This window comes from Megalobrama amblycephala, linkage group LG18 (assembly GCF_018812025.1).
Source record: "Megalobrama amblycephala isolate DHTTF-2021 linkage group LG18, ASM1881202v1, whole genome shotgun sequence".
NCBI lineage: Eukaryota > Metazoa > Chordata > Actinopteri > Cypriniformes > Xenocyprididae > Megalobrama > Megalobrama amblycephala.
Window position 1 is genome coordinate 21,979,224 of NC_063061.1, and position 21,223 is coordinate 22,000,446.

Below are 21,223 nucleotides of genomic sequence, written 5' to 3' on the forward strand. Positions count from 1 at the left end.
AACTTCACAGAACACATTCAGGGGACACCTTAGACTTATATTACATCTTGTGAAAGAACGTTCTAGGGAACCTTTGCATCCTTGCCGAATAAAAGTATTAATTTTTTTCTTCTAACTTTTGAATGGTACTAGTGTATGTATAGGCTATATGCAGGAATATGAAAGTATAATATATATATATATATATATATATATATATATATATATATATATATATATATATATTTTAAATTATTTTAAATCCCAAGCATTTTACCAATTCCACCAATTCCAATCCATATCAATCTAATAACTACTATTAATATTGTTTTTAATCATTTATAAGTGATATATAATTGTTCATGAAGGCTGGAAATGAAAAATGCCTTATATTCAGGTGTGCAGAATTATTAGGCAAGTTTTCTTTTACAGGCAAAATGAGCCAAAAAAGAGATTTAACTCAGACTGAAAAGTCAAAATACTCATGAGAAGGACGCAACACTAATGCAATACTAGAAATTGCAAAGTTAAAGCATGACCAAGGGACAGCAAAATGCTCATTGGGTCAGCGGGGTCAGACAAAAACAGGTGGAAAAGAAAAGACACGTTAACTGCAAAATAATTAAGAATTATGTGTGAAACCATCAGGAACCCTTTAGTCTCCAGCGCCACCATTTTCCAGAACTGCAACCTACCTGGAGTCTCCAGAAGTGCAAGGTCTCAGGATCTCAGAGACTTAGGTTAGCTAAAGAATCCTAAAAAATGACCTGCACTTGATAAGAATCACAAGCTGAAGTGTTATAAAATACATGAAGACTGGGTTTTTATAGGCCTTATAAACAGACAGCTTGAGAGTGACTCCTGAAGGACCAGCACCACATCCTCTTGTACCACTGTTTGAAGAATTTATCTTCCAGAATCTGGCAGTAAGTTTTGGAAGATCATTTTTAGTCCATCTCTGCAAGACAGACATTTCAGGATAAGAGATGGACTAAAAGTGAACTCAAACACCTTACTGCCAGATTCTGGATAAATTCTTCAAACAGTGGTACAAGAGGATGTGGTGCTGGTCCATCAGGAGTCACTCTCAAGCTGTCTGTCTATAAGCCCTATTAAACCCAGTCTTCATGTATTTTATAACACTTCAGCTTGTGATTCTTATCAAGTGCAGGTCATTTTTTAGGATTCTTTAGCTAACCTAAGTCTCTGAGATCCTAACACCTTGCACTTCTGGAGACTCCAGGTAGGTTGCAGCTCTGGAAAATGGTGGCGCTGGAGACTAAAGGGTTCCTGATGGTTTCACACTTAATTCTTCACCTTAATTCTTAATTATTTTGCAGTTAACATGTGTCTTTTCTTTTCCACCTGTTTTTGTCTGACCCCGCTGACCCAATGAGCATTTTGCTGTCCCTTGGTCATGCTTTAACTTTGCAATTTCTAGTATTGCATTAGTATTGCATCCTTCTCATGAGTATTTAATAATTTTTGACTTTTCAGTCTGAGTTAAATCTCTTTTTTGGCTCATTTTGCCTGTAAAAGAAAACTTGCCTAATAATTCTGCACACCTGAATATAAGGCATTTTTCATTTCCAGCCTTCATGAACAATTATATATCACTTATAAATGATTAAAAACAATATTAATAGTAGTTATTAAGATTGATGTGGATTGGAATTGGTAAAATGTGCTTGGGAAAAAAATATGATCAGAAAATCAACTTGCCTAATAATTCTGCACTCCCTGTATATATATATATATATATATATATATATTTTAAATTATTATTAAAATCCACATAAATCAAGGGAGAATTTTACTGTTTTCACTCTAGGCTGATTTGGGAGTCAGATGAAGGTAAAACTCATGAAATTTCCCGCAAAGTTCTTCATATCTTCTACATGTCAACATTACTGTTGCTTTTGACACTACTGGGCACAGATAAAACATCTACTATAATGGAATATTTGTGATTTATAAGTTGCTTGCAAAAACATTCTTTAGAAAACACTGCAGCTACGTTTGAATGGCTGTGAATGGAGAAAAGTGCTCTTTTTGCCCCGAGAAAGGTGTAATTATAACATCTACCAGCAGGGGTTAGCCACAATTGACCCCTTGCATAGATCAGTAAAGAAGACGTATTTGCAGTTATTATCTGTCATGAGACATATTGGCCTTCATAGAATTCCACAGAAAGAGACTTGAGCGTTGGAGCTTGTTACCAGCCACTTTATTCATCCTATTTATGGAAAGACATAACTCAGATTAAGTAACATTTATTAAGCACACAAATACCAAGTGCAAATACCATATAGGGAAAGAAATTAAGATCTTGTGTTTTGGCAAACATCCACAATGTCATAATGTTGGATTCATTATGAGATATATGAGACTGGTGCCACAAGCCATTGTGTTTCTAGGACAATAAAAAAACATAGTCTATTATTTAACTTTATTACGGAAATAGAATTTCAGACACTCCAGGCTTGTGACCATCATGTGGCGCAAATACTTTCCAGAATAAAAAACATCTGCCCTGTTTCAAACACTTGCCAAACTTCATTGCTGGTTAAATACCCATGCATTTCCACAAACCTAAAATATTCATTTAAAAAATGTAAGGTAACCTTAACCACTCTCATCATGGTTCCAGCCATTGCCTGCTATGGGGCTACAATCCACACAGGAAAAAGCACTAGCTATAGTTTTTTTTGCGCACCAAACCCTAGGGCCATTCAGATCCGGATTTAAGATACTTTTATATATTTGCAGCAGGAGAACTCCCTGTATCCCAGTCCTCACCCACACATTCATAACAAAAACATTCAAAACTGGTAAGTCTGACATGAAAAAAGTACAAGAAATGATGTGTAAGTGAGATGGGAAGAGGCAGGGGGGGGAAAAAATTGTAGGAATGCTGTTTTTGTTTTTTTATTGACTGAGGGCGGGACCTTCAGAAGCACATATAGGTCCTGAACTCAGTAGGAAAAGTTGTACAGGACCACTTACCCATGCAGCAGCAGTCCGTCTTCATTAAAGCACCCTATAATCATCATCTTTAGACTATCCTAAGGCATTATGGGAAGACAGAAGGTGCTTCTGGAAAAGATGGCTCGGACATTTCAGGTCCGGAACCTGCTGATGCGACAGGCACTGGCAGAATGCCTTGGCACCCTCATTCTAGTGGTGAGACACTTTTGTTGTTTTTGTCATTGATGAGTGATGAGACAAATCGATTTCAGCATTGATGTCAGTTTTGGATACTTATCGTAAAGCGTTTTATTAATTTTGATAGGAACTATATTAAACAATTTAGAGGGGTAGTGATTAAACAGTGTTATCATCCAGGAAAGTGGCTAAATATTTGCAGGCATTGCTGTTTGGGCACATTTATGTGTTTATAGAAACACTTTTTCTATAGTTTTCTGTTTGAATTGCTTCCAAATAATCAATATATATAAAAAAATCTGAAATTTCAGCTTAGTTAATTAGTTTGTAAAAAAAAATATACTATATCGATTGTACTAAGCTTGATAGATGGACGATAAATCATACATTTATTTTCTTTGATGAGAATGTGAAAGGGATACTTGTAAGGTATCAAAAATAATCTATATGCTTTCATCTGCTGAAAAGCCTAAAATTTCAGTTCAGCTACACCTGAAGGGAGTTCCTCATTTTGCAAATGATTTGCAGAGAGAGTTTTTATGATATATTTAAAAAGAACATATGCATTTTTTATACTTTATACTTAAGCTTTGTACTTTTTTATCCTACTTTTAATAAGAACATGGTTCTTTGTTCTCAGCTTTGGCCAATAATGATTATTAAAGCATGATGTTAAATGTTCAAAGGTAAAATAAGTTTTCATTTTGTAACTTTTGAAGCAAAATGTCTCCTTTGCAGAACAGACTGTAAGATGACATAACAGGAGTTGAATTCATGTCTTGCTGATAGCCAATTAGCTGCTTTACACATGTTTCAGACACTTTACAGTGGGCCATTTCATATCCCTGGGACCAGTTGTTTAAAAAGTTTAAATATTTCAGAATTATCTTGAAATCCCATGTTTTGTTATCAGGATCAAGTAATCCATCTTACTTTTGTGCCAGTTTTTCAAAGCAAAATAGGACTGGATCACCCTGATCCAGATGCACACTTTTTTAGATTTTTTTTCACACTTTTACCAAATTTGGGTTACCAGTCCTCCAAATAGGGTTACATTTAACAATGTAGGCTTCTTTCTGAAAGATCAACAGGTAGAAGACTCAATTCAGGTTCACTTTAAGTGTTTATCTGAAGAGAAAGAAAACAACATAAACCAACAAACATCCCCTTCCATTTTCAATTACCTTTAAACAATTAGACCAAAAGAAAATATGTTGACCCAGGAACGTGCCCAACTCAGCAAAATCAGGACATGCTAATTAAGATAATTTATCACTAAAACTGCTTAAACTGTACTTTGTATTTTGACATTTTGTAAGCTACAACACAATTGACAGGTAAGCAAAAGCAACAAGAGTTGGGCACAACAGGGTTGACAATCCAGAATTCAAGACAGCCCATATCTGGAATAAATTTGACACACCACAGGGGGACCACAGGTAAAACCATATCTCATCATCTGTTTTTAATGGAAACTAAGACTCCAGAGCAGCAATATCTGGAGAAAAATAGATCTCCCCCACGCCCATCTGTTGTTTTCTGATGGTACTGTGCGGTCTCAGAACCCCCCATCCAGAGGCTGATCATGCGACTCAATAACGGCTGGCAAACACAGACAGGCTAGAGGGCATTACACAATGGAAGAGAGGGCAAGTACACACACACTCGTACGCACATTATCTATCAAATCCACATGGTGCCCATAATGTTTCGCATTCTTCAATTGCAGTCCAGGTTCAAACAGGTACGCGAAGCCAAGGATGTATATCTCTGTGAAACAAAATATGATTTTTATTGAGATTTATTTGCTGAAATTGCCAGTTATTTAATCTATAGCTTAATTAACTTTGTTAGGTATCTAGTCAAACTTTGCCATCAGACATCACAAATGTCTTTGATGTGCAGCAACACACAAAAGACTGAGCAAATTATTGAATTTCTATTCTTAAAGGGTTAGTTCACCAAAAAATGAAAATAATGTCAGTTATTACTCACCCTCATGCCGTTCCACACCCGTAAGACCTTCGTTAATCTTCGGAACACAAATTAAGATTTTTTGTTGAAATCTGATGGCTCAGTGAGGCCTGCATAGCCAGTAATGACATTTCCTCTCTCAAGATCTATAAAGGTACTAAAAACATATTTAAATCAGTTCATGTGAGTACAGTGGTTCAATATTAATATTATAAAGCGACGAGAATATTTTTGGTGCGCCAAAAAAAACATGAAGCTCATGAAGCTTCATGAAGCTTCAGAGCGTTATGAATCTTTTGTGTCGATTCATGATTCGGATCGCGTGTCAAACCGCCAAACTGCTGAAATCACGTGACTTTGGCACTCCGAACCACTGATTCGACACAAAAGATTCATAACGCTCCGAAGCTTCATGAAGCAGTGTTTTGAAATCGGCCATCACAATATAAGTCATTATTTTGTTTTTTTGGCGCACCAAAAATATTCTCGTCGCTTTATATTATTAATATTGAACCACTGTACTCACATGAACTGATTTAAATATGTTTTTAGTACATTAATGGATCTTGAGAGAGGAAATGTTATTGCTGGCTATGCAGGCCTCACTGAGCCATCGGATTTCAACAAAATTTGCGTTCCGAAGATTAACGAAGGTCTTAAAGGTGTGGAACGGCATGAGGGTGAGTAATAAATGACAGAATTTTCATTTTTGGGTGAACTAACCCTTTAATGTCTCTATTTACAGATGTTTGGCTGTGGTGCTGTTGCCCAGTTGGTTCTAAGCGGAGGCTCTCATGGAATGTTTCTGACAGTGAATTTTGCGTTTGGGTTTGCCGCTACATTGGGAATCCTAGTTTGTGGGCAAGTCTCAGGTAACATTGGTTATAAGTTTCTTAAAACTGTCAGATTTTTTTATTTTTATTTTTCCCTGGGAGAACACAGGAAATTTCAGATTTCAGATGTAGCATTTCAATGCAGTGACTCACTTACAGCTGAGAACCAGATATTAAAATGTGAAGGCTTCAGCCAAACATTCAGCAGATGGATTTAAAATTACATTACATTCTTTTCTACTTTTAGAACATTTTATTTTCAGAAATTATTGGGTGGAATCAAGGGTTGACTCATGGTTAAAGTTCACTCAGATGGATGAACTGTACCTGGAACATTCAGTTCAATTTTTGATGAAAAGCCAAGACAATATCAGACAACATCAACTGGCAGTTTTGATTTTAACATTTCAAACAGAGGAATAATAATAATAATAATAATAATAATAATAAAGAGTGTTTGGACTATAAGTGAAGTCTTGGACTAAAGGTCTTAAAGGAAGTTGCAGACAGTTGAAAAACAAAGTTCCCAGACATAGATTAAGCCTAATAACCCATGGCTAAAAATGTTATGAAAACGTTTAAGTTGAATTTTTGAAGTTTAATCCTGCGGCTTAATCAGCATGTACATAAAAATATAAAGTGAGAGTCTATAGTATTGTTTCATTGTCATTGTGTTCTGTGAAGATCTCATTTTAAATGTATCATAAGATCGACTTTGTATTTTACAGGAGGTCACATAAACCCTACTGTGACCTTTTCCCTCTGTTTATTGGGGAGAGAGCCCTGGAGGAAATTTCCCGTGTACTTCCTGTCCCAGACTCTGGGGGCTTTTCTTGGCTCAGGAATAATATTTGGCATGTATATTGGTGAGTTTTAGGCCTGTTAAAGTATTATTGGTTGTCAATAATCCACATTTTTGTCAGTCCAGATCTTTGGTCAGTCTGTTGCAGCCAACAATGAAACTTCTCAGTTTATGAGGATTGTGTTTGTGAACTGAGAGCTTTTGAAGATCTCAAAGAGCTTGTTTCTAGCTTATGTGAACTTGATGCTTTGCAGATGCAATTTGGGACTTTGGACAAGGTTCTCTAGTCGTTGTAGGGGACAATGCAACTGCTGGAATTTTTGCTACATACCCTTCTAAACACCTTACTTTGCTCAATGGCTTCTTTGATCAGGTAAGACAGAAAATCAGCATTCATTGAAGATATTTTGAAGAATGTCTCAGTGTTTTGTCCATACAATGAAAGTGAACATGTGAGAAGTCCCGGTACTCAAGAAAAAGTGATGGTATTGAAATATATTAGTGCTATACTATGCTGCGTATTTAGAGCACTGATTGTATGGACAAAAACATAATCTTCAGAATATCATCTTTTGTGTTACACAGAAAAAAGAATGTCAGTTTTGGAACAACATGAGGGTGAGTAAACGATGTCAGAATTTTCAGTGAGTGAACTATCCCTTGCCTTCAACACAGATAATTGGCACGGCAGCTCTGATCGTGTGTATCCTTGCCATTGTCGACCCTTACAATAACCCCATCCCACGAGGGCTGGAGGCCTTTACTGTCGGCTTTGTGGTTCTGGTGATTGGTCAGTCCATGGGTTTTAACTCAGGTTATGCTGTAAATCCAGCGAGAGACTTGGGACCTCGGATCTTCACCGCAATTGCTGGATGGGGCTCAGAGGTGTTCTCGTAAGTCACATATTCTTGTATACATTTTTCCATCTATTTCACTTTTGATGTAATCTCTGACACTGATATATGTTTCATCCACCACAGAGAAAACTCTTACTGGTCCTTTGTGCCCGTCTTTGCCCCATTCATTGGTGCTGTGTTCGGTGTGATGGTGTATCAGCTGATGGTGGGATACCATGTGGAAGGAGAAGAAAGAGTTAAAAGGGAAGCAGTGGAAAGAGAACAGAAGGAGAGACTCAAACTCTCTGCTGTTTCTGAGAAGGAGACAGCGTAAGTCTGGGTTCAAATGGAGTCATCTTCCACAATTTAGCCTCTAAAATTAAATTAGTTTTCATGACAATAGTAGCAATATTGTGTATTTTTGCACATTTTCGACTAGCAAGACCCACATTATTAAATCATAACTTTTGACAGCTATACTGGACGGCTGTGCCCTTGACATCATGATTAGACTCTATTTTTTGTACTGTTCGCACAATTAGTTGATATCCATTATTGATATAATTGGAGAATCGTAATTTGCATATCACTCTAAATATCCTGATAAATATCTGTGTTTTATACATAAACATACTAGTTATCCTTTTCAATTTATTCAAAAAAGCCCAATCATAGCTAAATTAATTCATCCAATCTGCTAACAAGTCAGTTGTTGTCACCTGTTCATTTATCTCTAAAGCTCCTATCTGCATAATGAATAATTATGAATAAGGGATATGATTTATGAAAATGTTCACACTTTTGAATACTGCATCAAAGCCATGAAAATACTTGTTTCACTACTGTTCCAATTTTATTATCAGTGAATAATATGAGTAATTATGCAGTGAGAAATTCAGTTCTGTTTACATTGTCATGTTGCTTTTTGAACTTTTGGAAATGTTTTGTTGCATTATGTGCCTTTTTCTGTTCTGGGAAAATGACTGAGTTTACACTGACTATGCATATAAAATGTGCTCATTTATATTGTAATCTTTAACAATAAACTGCATTTTGAGAAGGAACTAAGATTCTAATAGATCTGTAATATTTAAATATGAGAATCACCATGCATGAAATGTATTTTTGAAATGATCTGGTAATTTAATGTCAGAGGATGTCTCTGATGTCTGTTCATGTAGTTGCTCAGTATATATTTGCATCATTCAGTCCAGTAAAACATCAGGATTTCTAAAGGACAAGCTGTTCCTTTGCCATTAAATAACATTGCATAAGGTAAATATATTTATGGATATATACAGTATAAATTCATGTCTTCTGTGACATTTTGTAACAAATCGAGAAGTGTCTGTCCACAAACCTCTGCTCTGTTTTCTTCAGTCTCCAGTAAGAACTGAGTGGGCAGGTTGAAGTGAATTGTCAGAAACCGCTGCTTGAATTCATGGCACTAAACACAATACGAGTAAAACAAAACAGCTGTAATTAAGTTCAAAACTGCAGACACGATTTATACTTGCTCAAAATAAAATGATCACGCTGTAAACAAACAAACCAACAAACTTTAAATATGACTTACTGCCGCTGCAATGCATAAAACTCTGCTAAAGAAGCTCTTTCATATAAATGAGACTCAAGTTTACCCTATTGGAGAAAGGAGAGAAATATGTCATTTCTTAATGCACACTGAATGAAATCAGTTTTTTAAGCCTGCAGAAGAGGGGATCTGCCATATCCCTAAATTATATTTACTCAAATAAGAACTAATTAGATCAAAACTTAATTTAAGCATTCAATATGAGTTCTGAAAGTGTTTATGATCTATCGACCTCATTGGTGTGAACTGTAGTGCATGTTGTTATTTAATTTCTGACAAATAAAAGTTAGGCCTATACATTCTTAGGTTTATCACGTAAAAGAATGCAAATTGTAAAATCTTATATGCATTGATCACAACTCAATCTCATGTAAATCTTCCAAATGGAAAGGAAATATTGCAGTGCCTGTTTAGCTCAGTGAAGGGGAAAATAGAGAATGAAAATAAGAGATGTGTTTATTGGCGTGAGATGGACGAGATAACCCAGACCATGAATCTTAAATCAATGAGCACTCGCAGAGTCGCTTCGTAGGTTTGTAGAAAATGAATGCAGTCGTTGAGAAGAATGTTTGTGGAATTGAGTTTGGGAATTTGGGATGAGATTTGAGGCAAGCTAATCGAGGCTTTTGAAACCATTAAACCAATTTTCTTGTCGTCTTTGGATTTCTTCTGCATGGTTCAGAACAGCAAAAGGCTCCATCCACAAATGTACTAAATTCTTGAGGTTTATTCAGATGTGTCAAAGCACAACATAAAATGTAAGTCATTTTCCTCATACCACACATATACATTTCCCCACACTTTTTAAATGGTAAAAAATTCCATATGATTTTGTTTAGACTAACATTTATGAGTCCCTGCTGATTTTTGTTTTTACCTTTCCATTATAGTCTGTATATCAAAACACATGAAACCTCTTTGACTATTATCTTTCTTGAGTTCGAGTGAGGTTCCCATGACAACTGTTGTTGCTGCTGATTGCATTATTTGTCCAAGTCAAGTACACTAGACAAGAGTCAGTATCATGAAAGGAAACAGATACAAAATTGCTCGTTATGCCCTCAAGCCAAAAAATGGAAAATAACTGACAGTATGAACTGAAATATCTCAAACTGTTTCTCCGATCTGCTCTTTGTTAAAATGGAACAGTGCTTGTTTGGGTGATGATAGGTTAGAATATAACTACCATTTATTGTTTTTTGCTATTTGATGTACCCCAACCTTCTGCTTAAAATAGTAATTTAAAGAGAGTGGTCTAATATAAGCTTACCCTTTTGATTAGTTTATGCTGGTCCTTAGTTGGTCATGAGCTGGTCATGAGCTGGTTTAATTGGTCAAGTGCTGGTCCTAAGCAACTAGCCCAGCTTAAATCAGTTAATGAGCAACTAAGGACCAGCATTAACTAGCTTAAACCAGCTGCCATGCTTCAAAACATACACAGCAAAATCTAACACAGTTCTAATCCCCAGGTCCCTCTCTAAATAGTGTTAAAATAACACTGAAGCAGAGTTAAAGTTAAAGTGAATGAGATAATTAAGCAATTAATTAAGTGATGATTGAGCATTAGTGATGAACACCTGCTGTTAACAAGCAGAATCACTGAAGAAAAGAGAAACACAAGAACTACTACTGACTTCAGTCAGCATTAGATGAAATCAACTGAAGATAAAAATCGTGAAATCTCTGAAGATCTGATTAAGCAACTAACACAAACAGCATTACCAGCTTCACTTATTACTAACCAGATTGACTTGATTTTCGCACATCTACAGAATTGTTTTATTGGTCAAGAAAAAGAAAAGAAGCCACCATCAGGAAGATCAGCGTTTGCTTAAGTTGGGCTCTTGACCCTTGACTTTCGTTGCCAAATCTCAGTCAAGAAACCAAAGAGAAAGAGACCTCTTTGTGATGTTTGAAAGGGTTTTCAAGCAGGAAATTCAAGCAGATCTGCTCCTTCAGTGTTTTGATTCAGCAATGTACAAGTGTTTGTTGTAAAACACTACAGCAATTGCTCAAACACAAATTATTTGACAGATGTAAAAGTGTCATGAGACCAACTAAATCAAACCCTGACCACCATGATGGTGGCATAATTTTTTGACCAATAAAACACCAACATCCAAACTGCTGTTAATTGTCAATGGGGCAGTTTCCCGGACAGGGTTTAAATTAGAATAGTCAATCGTGGCTTAAAAAAATGGCTTTCTGAAACACAGATTGAGTACAGATTACTAAAACCTGGACTATGGAGTCCAGACTTAAAATAAACTAGATTCATTTAAAACCAGCTGTGCTAATCTGAATTAGCATGAGAGAGGTTGCCTGTAAACATGGAACTGAGAAGCAAATCCAAGGAAAACAATGGCAGCAGAAAAAGACTTCAATCCCCCCCCCCAAAAAAAACCTTTACTAAACAAGAGACAGTTCTTTTAAAGCAAGCAAAATACATCAGCTGTGGGAAAAAATCTCTCTCTATATATAATCCTATGATTATTAATGCTTTTGTTTTGTCTTTACATAGCAACAAACTAAACATAACTACTTACACATGTGATGATCAGTGTTGGAAGTCTAGAAATAATACTGGCTTCATCCAAAGCACTATCATAGAGATTGCTTCATTATATTAAAAAAAGGCAATTCTTGTTAACAGGTCCTCAACCCACACACAAGCTCAACACTTCACCACAACGGTAATCTCCTAAAAACACTAACATATCAAAAACTTTTACATAATAGAACATTAAACAGTAAAACATCTCTCCATATTCTCATCTTTCTAAAAAAAAAAATGCATAAAATAACACTTTTTCAACATTTACTCTCCCACTTAAGCCTGGTGCAAAGCATGATGGGAAGTGAAAGTCCTGTTTGATTGGGTTACTTGACTGAAACATGTTATTTCAAAATGAAAACATCAAGTGAGTTCTAGTAACCATTTCAAGTCAATTTAACATGAAGCAATCACGTTTGAACCAGAAACAATGGTGTTAAATCAAAATAAATTGTTTAAATAAAGTGAACAGCATCATCAAAAAAAAGAAATTGAAATTATATGTATTGTGAAAAGCACTATACAAGTAAATATGAATTTATCTGAATTGAATTAATATCTTTTGGTCACACAAAACTGTAAATCAAAATAAATTGTTTAAATAAAGTGAACAGCATCAAAAAACAAAAAAAACAAAAAAAAACCTAATATATATATATATATATATATATATATATATATATATATATATATATATATATATATATATATATATATATATATATATATACATATATACACACACAGTGTATATCAATATCGATATATATATATCCAAGTAATACATGTGTCTTCTTTGAAACACAACATTAATTTGAAGTTAAACCTGCCTCCTGGTAGGTTTAATTTAAGCCTCAATTTAGTCCTGGAGTAGCTCTAGTCTTCCTCCAGGAAATTAGTTTATTAAACACTGGACTATACTAAGTCTAGGACTATTTTAAACCATGACAGAGAAAGCAGATTTCTGTTAATCTGGTTTAAAGGGCCATTTTATTCTAGGAATAGGCTTAATCTCTGTCCGGGAAACCGCCCCAATAAGAACTTCTTTAGACTTCTGACAGAAGTCAATCTGGTTAGCAATAAGTGAATCAGATCTTTTAATCAGATCTTGAGAGATTTAATGTCTTGTATCTTCAGTTGATTTCATCTAAGGCTGTGGGTGAAGTCAGTTGTAGTTCTTGTGTTTCTCTTTTCTTCAGTGATTCTGCTTGTTAACAGCAGGTGTTCATCATTAATGTTCAATCATCACTTAAGTAATTGCTTAATTATCTGATTAACTTTAACTTTTTGCTTTAGTGTTACTTTAACACTATTTAGAGAGGGACCAAATGTTATCTGAACAGAGTTGATTTAACTCTGTGGATTTTACTGTGTACCTAACCAGCATATGCTGTTTTTTTATGTTTTGTTTTTTTACAAAAGGGTAGTCTGGCATTATTGTAAATTCAAAACTCCATTAATATCAAACTCTGTGGATCATATGGTTCTTGTCTCATTTATACTCGGACAAGAACAGTCATGATGATACAGAAGTAGTGACTGCTCTTGTCTGACTATAAATCTTTTCTTCCATATGGACACATTTCACATTTTCTGGGGTTCTCAGAAGCTGAAGTCATCATAGTTGAGTAAAGTTCTATAGTAGCACAACAAATATATATATTTTTCCCATTTGCACCAATAGCAAATGGAATAAATGCGATAGTATCCAGAACAATTTGTCCCAGGAAATGTTTTCCCAGGAACTTTTTTTCCCCCCCAGACCTGTTGCTGTCTGTGTTTCCATTGCGGTTTAAAGTACCGTGAAGAAGACTCCAGTGACGTAGGACTGCGTGCGACTTTCCAGTTCCCGTTGAATCTGCTATGAATAATTCATGAATGCTATATTGTACAGCAGCAGCATATCTTGCTCACAACAGTTCATTGTGTATGTATTGGCAGCTAATACCTGCGGTGTATGTATTGGTAGTAGATAATATCTGCAGCAGCAGTAGAAGATCTCTATTCCACCAAGACTAAACATATTAACATTGTCATATCCATTTCCATCCCAAACACTTAGAGAGTTGTCATGACAAAATTATGTTGTTTGCAAAAATTGCCCCATTTCATGTATATAAGGAATGTTATGAAGGAACATTAACTGCAATTGCAGACACAATGATAGTTTGAGGTGTAAAATCCAGGAACATTCTGATCATATTAGAAAATATCACTCTCTCATGAACACACAGTTTCAAAAGCTCTTGATTTTGACTAACGGTTTTATGTCATCCACTTAAGCAATCAGGAAACTACTTGTGGGTGCTTAGCTCTGACGATAGTGGGGAAAAAGCAGAAAAATTGTAACCACAAATTTAAAAATATATCTATCTACTATCTAATCCATATTGTAAATCCTTCACGACCACCATTTGTCAGAATCGTTTCTATTCTTTCACCGCAAACAGCTGTGGTGAGAAAAAAAAAGAAAAAAAATCTCTCAGAGATTTGAACTAAATGTCGGTGGTGACATAAATTGTCGATGAGAAACTGCTTTTCTGGTCCCCACCCACTGCTCAAACTTCAGAGAGGCGCTTGACATTTGGAATTCCTAAACGACATGGCCTTTCAGCAATGTGGATTCCCAAACACATCTAATGTCAATCAAACTCTCAGCATCCTAGACCCCCAACAATGGCATTCTGAAAAGGTATGCCTACTGAGGAGGCAGGGATGTAGCCTGTCAATAAGGCAGACATTAAGGGGCGGTTTCCAGGACAGGGTTTAAATTAAGCCAAGATAGGCCTTAATCTAGAATAGCTAATCGTGGCTTTAAAAATGTCTTTCTGAAACACAGATTACTAAAACCTGGACTAAAAAGGAAAATATTGTTTGCAGGTCCTCAACCCAAGCACAAGCTCTACCACTTTACCACAATGGTAATCTCCAAAAAACTTTTACATAACAGAACATTAAACAGAAAGGAGTCTCTCCATATTCTCATCTTTCTAAAAAAAAAAAAAAAAAATGCATAAAATAACACTTTTTACAACATTTACTCTCCCAATTCAGCCTGGTGCAAAGCATGATGGGAAGTGAAAGTCCTGTTTGATTGGGTTACTTGACTGAAACATGTTATTTCAAAATGAAAACATCAAATGAGTTCTAGTAACCATTTCAAGTCAATTTAACACGAAGCAATCACGTTTGAACCAGAAACAATGGTGTTAAATCAAAATAAATTGTTTAAATAAAGTGAACAGCATCATCAAAAAAAAGAAATTGAAATTATATGTATTGTGAAAAGCACTATACAAGTAAATATGAATTTATCTGAATTGAATTAATATCGTTTGGTCACACAAAACTGTTGAATTATGAAGAATTGAAATATAGTACATACTATTTGTGCTTGAGGGCAAAAAATAAATATAATCTTTTCAGAGGAACACATTTGAGACAGTAATGTTTTTGTTTTTTGTTTTTTCCTGCAGAAAAATACAGCAGGAAGTTGACAGTGATCTGTAAAAGACACCTAAGTAAATATTCATAAATATGTATGCTGAGGCAGACAGGGGGTCACATGTCAGTCAACGCTAAAGACATGGAATCAAGCAAAATCTAAGAACTTCATATCAAAGAAGCCAAAAACATATTGCAAAACTAAACATCTCAAAACTAAGCTGTTCTGTTTAAAATATTATCTTGAATAAAAACAAAACATCACAAAAGCTTCAAACATACAAGGCCAAACACACAATTAATCCAGAGAGAGGCTTTGAATCCATTTAGAAATCAGAGAGCTAAACAAAAATTAAATATAAATACATTTTATATTTACCAAGAAATTATGAGATGTTATAAAGGAATGGGACAAACCTAGCTTCTCCCTTTTCCCTACTTGAGCAAACAGTGACACTGTGAGGTCAAAAGAGTGAATAACTGGAAAGAGTCAGACACATTGGTGAAACTTTTTTAATATTAACTTATTACAAATTGTATCCATTTTAGTAAAGTAAAGATTTTCATCAAAAAATAATATTAAGAAGCTTGCATATAAATTATACATATGAATAATAAATGATTGCATAAATGTTTTTTGCAGAGATTTTGTTATTCTCCAAAATAATTTATATTCTGATATTTTTGTTATGCCAACCTTGGTTCACACTGTTCTGATCTGGGGCCGATTGCATAAACTGCTAAGACTAGTGTTACAAACTAGTCATGACATTTTTTTTCTATAAGACTCTTCATAACTGTTTTAGGTCAGTTACATAAAAATGTAGATTGGTCTAATTTGATACTAAAAAGTAAGACTGATTGCCTCTTGACTAACTGCTAGTTGGTCATACTAGTACTTAAGACACAGTCTTAACATAATGGCTAAGTTTATGCAACTGGCCTCCTGGTCTTTTACCACCTGTGGCCTACAGGCTACAACATCAGTCCAAGAGTTTTAGCGTCTCATGGGGTCCTTGATTCCTCACCACAGGCCCAAACTATGGTTGATGAGTCAGTGTTTTGATGCTGAGAGACCAAAATGAATCTCTTTCTTTGGCTCTTAAGGGAATTAAGGCTAAAAGGGCTTGGCAAGCAATGGAGGCAACTGTGCCCTGAGAGGATGAGAGTTTTTTTTACTTTCTTTGAGTTCCTTTGCTTATGTGTGGGGTTTTGATGAAGTCAGACTTTCTGGTTATTGCCCTGATAGCAACTTTGTGCCGGTCCAGATCTTACATCTGCCATGCCTGGTATGATGATCTGGGCCGCATGTGGTGTGGAATGATGGCACTTAAGCTCCTGTTTGCCAGATCTGAGCCACAAGAAGGTCATAGCAATGCCACATGTCAGCCAAGAGTTTGCATAAATAAACCAGAACTGGACCTTATCTGAGCCACAAAATCTTTAAATATTATTTATAGAATCATCTTAGCATTAACAAGCCTGTTAATAAACAGAATCACTGAAGGACAGAAGAAAACAAACAAAAAAAAGAGACAAACAGAAACACAAGAGCTACAACTGACTTCTGGCCACAGCCTTAGATGAAATCAACGCAAGATAAAACAAAGACATTAAATCTCTCCAGATCTCAGCAGAGGAGGATTAAACAACTCCACAAACAGCATTACCAGCTTCGCATATTACTAACCAGATTGACTTTATTATGACATTCATCTACATAATTTCTTATTGAGAATTAATAGAAGTTTAACACTCATGTTTGTTTCATTTGAAGTCACCATAATGGTGATTGGTATTTCCATTAGTTGGGCTCTTAACTCTTAGGGCTAGGGTAATAAATCGTTGAATTGAGAAATGAGTATTGATTGATTCTGAGATTTTGTGTTTGTGTAATAACCCTCTTTCAAATCAACTCTGAGTTTAGATTTTAGCAGCAGACTATACTGTTTTACTTGAACTCGATACACAAATCCCTTGAACCTTCTATAAAATAATCATTTATAAAGTTTGAAAAGGTTGTGAAATTACAAGGGTGTTTGCAGTGGACTGTTTACATTAATCTCACATCATAAAAACATTCTGAGGCAAATACATAAGCTCAGAATCGATTCAAGAGAGAATCGTGATGCATTTGGAAAATCTCAGAATCAATCGACGAATCGAATTCTCCCAGCTGTATTAACTCTTAGAATATATTTGTTTAATCTGGCTGCTGTGAATGTGTGTTTATCAAATGCTTTTGCAGTAATAAAGAAAACTGAAACTATGTCAGCTGATGGTTTTTAACTATTAATTATCATAAAGTAGCCTGAATCACTGATGTCATTTGAACGTAATAATTGTGTTGTGCTATTTATAAATACAGTAAACTACAATGACAAACACAGATATGAGCAACAGAGGTGGGAAGTCCAGGGGTCAGAGAGTAAAAGTCCGACCATATTTTTATTCCACCCACTGAAGCAGTAATGAGATAAATAAGTGATTAATTGAGTGATGACTGACCATTATTGAAGACACCTGATGATAACAAGCAGAATCACCAAAGGAGAAAATCACTATTTTTAAGTTGCATCATTGAGGTCAGGGTTTGTTTCAGTTGAGCTCTTGACCCTTGACTTTTTAATATTAGATTTAGTTTGGGCAGTTTTAACTGCATTAAAACCAACCAGACAAGCAAAGTTAAAAGATGATCAGGTGGTGCTGGTTATGTTTTCACAGACTCATTATTTGATCTGAAGCACTGAACCCTGCAAACAGCATGAGAATCAATGTATATATTATAATTTTAAAGCCATGTAGTGCATAAAAAATTTGAACTACTGCATCACTTAGACACACACAGACATCAAGAATCAGCATATGAATCTCAACAATGGTGATAAAATAAAAAATAAAAACGCTTCACGTTGCAATGCATGCTGGGTATCACCAAAGGACAAAACTCCCATCGTGCACTGCAGTATGAATAATTATTGTCACCACTGTTGAGGATTGTATGCTATGTTTTCATGTATAAGCCTGAGTGGTAAGAGTTGTTCATTTATAGCACTGAAGTGTTACAGTGGCATTTGTTTAATGGATTTTTTTTTTTTTTATTGCAATTTTGCAATAGCTGAATCTCAGTCAAGAGAAAGAGACCTCTTTGTGATGTTCATTTGAAAGGGTTTTTGAACAGGAAATTCAAGCAGATCTGCTCCTTCAGTCTTTTGATTCAACAATGTACAAGTGTTTGTTGTAAAACACTATTGCAATTGTTTAAACACAAATTATTTTATAGACATAAAAGTGACCACCATGATGGTGGCACAATTTTTTGACCAATAAAACACCAACATCTAAACCGCTGTTAATTCTCAATAAGAACTTCTTTAGACTTCTAGAAGTCAATCTAGTCGATCTCAATCTTTTAATCAGATCTTGAGAGATTTAATGTCTTTTATCTTCAGTTGATTTCATCTAAGGCTGTGGCTGAAGTCAGTTGTAGTTCTTGTGTTTCTCTTTTCTTCAGTGATTTGGCTTGTTAAGAGCAGGTGTTCATCATTAATGTTCAATCATCACTTAAAGCTGCAGTCCGTGATTTTTCCTCTTTGTCGCCATCTCTTGTTTGAAACCTGCAATTGCAGTCATATGCGGAATAGTTATCTGTACGTGCGTTGTGCCTCAGCACAGCTCGTCAGCGCGGATTAATCTAATGCTTGCTGTCAGTCACCGCACCGGTGTGGATACTGCACTTCAGAATCACAGATTCTACGTCTTGAAAGTATGACCAATATAAGAATTTTCACTGGAAAATATCATCTGAACAAGTGAGTAACATGTCTGCCACTTTTGTTCTGACCAACTGAGGAAAAAAGCATTAGGCCTACAATAAATTACGCTGCCAATGATGAATTAATCTAACGATCAACAGTGGTTTGGCATGATCACTCGGATCATGCCAAACCATGCAAATTATTATTACTGTTATATTGTTCTCAAATTGTTAATGTTAACAACATCATTGCTATGACTATGTGTATATTAGCGTTACCTGTAGATTTCAATTTCTGTAGCCACTCAACAGTCCAAACAAAGTCTTTTGCTTTTGACTACGGGTGGATCTCCAGCTGTCACTGATGATTGTCATTTGGATCTTTCTGGATTACAATCCACCATCAAAATGATAAGTTTAATTATTTCAGCTGCTGTGAGAACAGTCTATAAATGATCCGCTACCAGCAGCATCCTCACATAATAAAACCGACTAACCTGAACGGGACTCCTTCCTTTCTGTTTATGGACGTGACGTAATGACGCAATGACGAACGGCTGCATGCTCGAATTTCCCATGGAAATCCACCATGTCGCTCTTATTATAAAACATTATCACAAGCTTACCGTTGTGAATCGAGCTAAGATAATGAGATAGTTTTGAACAATGGCTGGTTATGTACTTGCTCAAAAATTGATTTTGGATAATTTTTAACCAAAAAAGTTACGGACTGCAGCTTTAAGTAATTGCTTAATTATCTGATTTACTTTAACTCTGCTTCAGTGTTACTTTAACACTATTTAGAGAGGGACCATATGTACTCTGAGCAGAGTTGATTTAACTCTGGGGATTTTACTGTGTGTGGCTCTTACCTACACTCTCATGAAGTGCTTTGAATGGCTGGTGGTAAAGCACATTAAGCGCTCACTCCCTCACAGTTTGGATCAGCACCAGTTTGCATAGAGCCAGAAAGTAAACTGGAGATGCCATCAACACAGTCCTTGTGTTAACACATCTGGAAAAACCCAGCTCATATGCGAGAATGCTGTTTTTGGATTTTTAATACCAGCATCCCCAGCAGGATGGTGTTCAAACTCCGCAGTCTGGGTGTCAACCATCATACCTGCAGATGGATTAAGGACATTTTATCAGATCGGCCACAGTCAGCCAGGCTGGGGTCCCATCACTCCTCAGTCGTTGCCCTCAGCACTGGGGTTCCTCAGGGCTGTGAAGTGAGTCTTCTGCTATACACTTTATACACCCATGACTGTACACCAATCCATGACAGCAATCTTATCATCAAGTTTGCAGACAACATTACTGTAGTGATAATAATAACATATGTAATAACAATGAGACTGCCTACGAAGATGAAGTCCAAAACTGACTGGTGCTCTGACAACAATTTGGCACTCAACTCCTCAAAAACAAAGGAGCTGGTTATAGATTTTTGAAGGAAGAGGGAGTAACCTGCCCCTCTTTACATCAAAGGGGACTTTGTGGAAAAGGTCAGTGATTTTAAATTCCTGGGAACACATCTCTCAGGACCTCACATGGTCTGTTAACACTAATGCCCTTGTGACTACTTTATGAGGTCCCTGAAGAAAGTCAACCTGTCCCAGGTACTGCTGTTGTCTTTTTACAGATGTTTTGTGGAGTGTATCATTACCCATGACATCCTGGTGTGGTTTAAAAGCTGCAATATGGCTGATAAAAAGAGTCAGGAAATCAGCAGAGAACACTATAAGGACACAGCTTCCCTCACTGACTGAAATATACAGAGACAGATGTCTGCGTCATGCAGCGTGCATAATTCAGGACTGTTCTGACCCAGGACATAGTCTGTTCACATTTCTGCCTTCTGGGAGGCGCTGTAGGTCTATTCAAGCTCGCAGCTCCAGACTTATGAATAGTTTTTATCTTAGTGTCATAAAATAACTTTTGTTCCGTTATGAGATTTCAATTACGGTCGGTTTTACTTAGTTACAAGATTTCAATTACGTCTATTTTAGTCGGTTGCAAGATTTTAGGGACGTCTGTTTTATTCTGTTATGAGATTTAAGTGACGGGTGGTTTTGTTCGGTTACGAGATCTCAATGACATTCAGTTTTGATCCTTTTACGAGATTTCAATAACAGTCGGTTTTCATTGTCAGTCAATTTTGTTCAGTTACAAGATCTCAATACGGTATGTTTTGTTCTTTTACGAGACGTTGTAATGACAGTTGGTTTTGTTTCTTTGCAAGATCTCAATGGTCGACGGTTTTGTTTTGTTATGAGATTTCA

General features: G+C 35.9%; 1 protein-coding gene and 1 long non-coding RNA gene across 2 annotated transcripts; one reads left to right on the forward strand and one right to left on the reverse strand.

Annotated features, from left to right (window-relative positions):
* Window positions 1-2,953: 2,953 nt before the first annotated feature.
* Window positions 2,954-8,718, forward strand: aqp3b (aquaporin 3b). The gene is made up of 6 exons (XM_048167308.1): window positions 2,954-3,162; window positions 5,864-5,990; window positions 6,680-6,817; window positions 7,008-7,126; window positions 7,429-7,646; window positions 7,734-8,718. The coding sequence occupies exons 1-6, from the start codon at window positions 3,055-3,057 to the stop codon at window positions 7,921-7,923; spliced, it is 900 nt and encodes a 299-aa protein (XP_048023265.1). The 5' UTR covers window positions 2,954-3,054; the 3' UTR covers window positions 7,924-8,718.
* A 231-nt stretch (window positions 8,719-8,949) lies between these two features.
* LOC125252454 lies at window positions 8,950-11,818 on the reverse strand. Its single transcript, XR_007181230.1, has 3 exons — window positions 11,730-11,818; window positions 9,166-9,230; window positions 8,950-9,036 (listed from the first exon to the last, which is right to left on the reverse strand). It is a non-coding gene; the product is annotated as an uncharacterized LOC125252454 (long non-coding RNA).
* Between the last annotated feature and the right edge of the window lie 9,405 nt (window positions 11,819-21,223).

What these genes read in the sequence shown, in the direction of transcription:
- aqp3b (XM_048167308.1), top strand. Translation starts at nt 3,055, where the DNA reads ATGGGAAGACAGAAGGTGCTTCTGGAAAAGATGGCTCGGACATTTCAG. An exon ending in AGTTTGTGGGCAAGTCTCAG is followed by an intron (nt 5,991 to 6,679) that starts GTAACATTGGTT and finishes TGTATTTTACAG; the next exon opens with GAGGTCACATAAACCCTACT. An exon ending in TGGGGCTCAGAGGTGTTCTC is followed by an intron (nt 7,647 to 7,733) that starts GTAAGTCACATA and finishes CATCCACCACAG; the next exon opens with AGAAAACTCTTACTGGTCCT.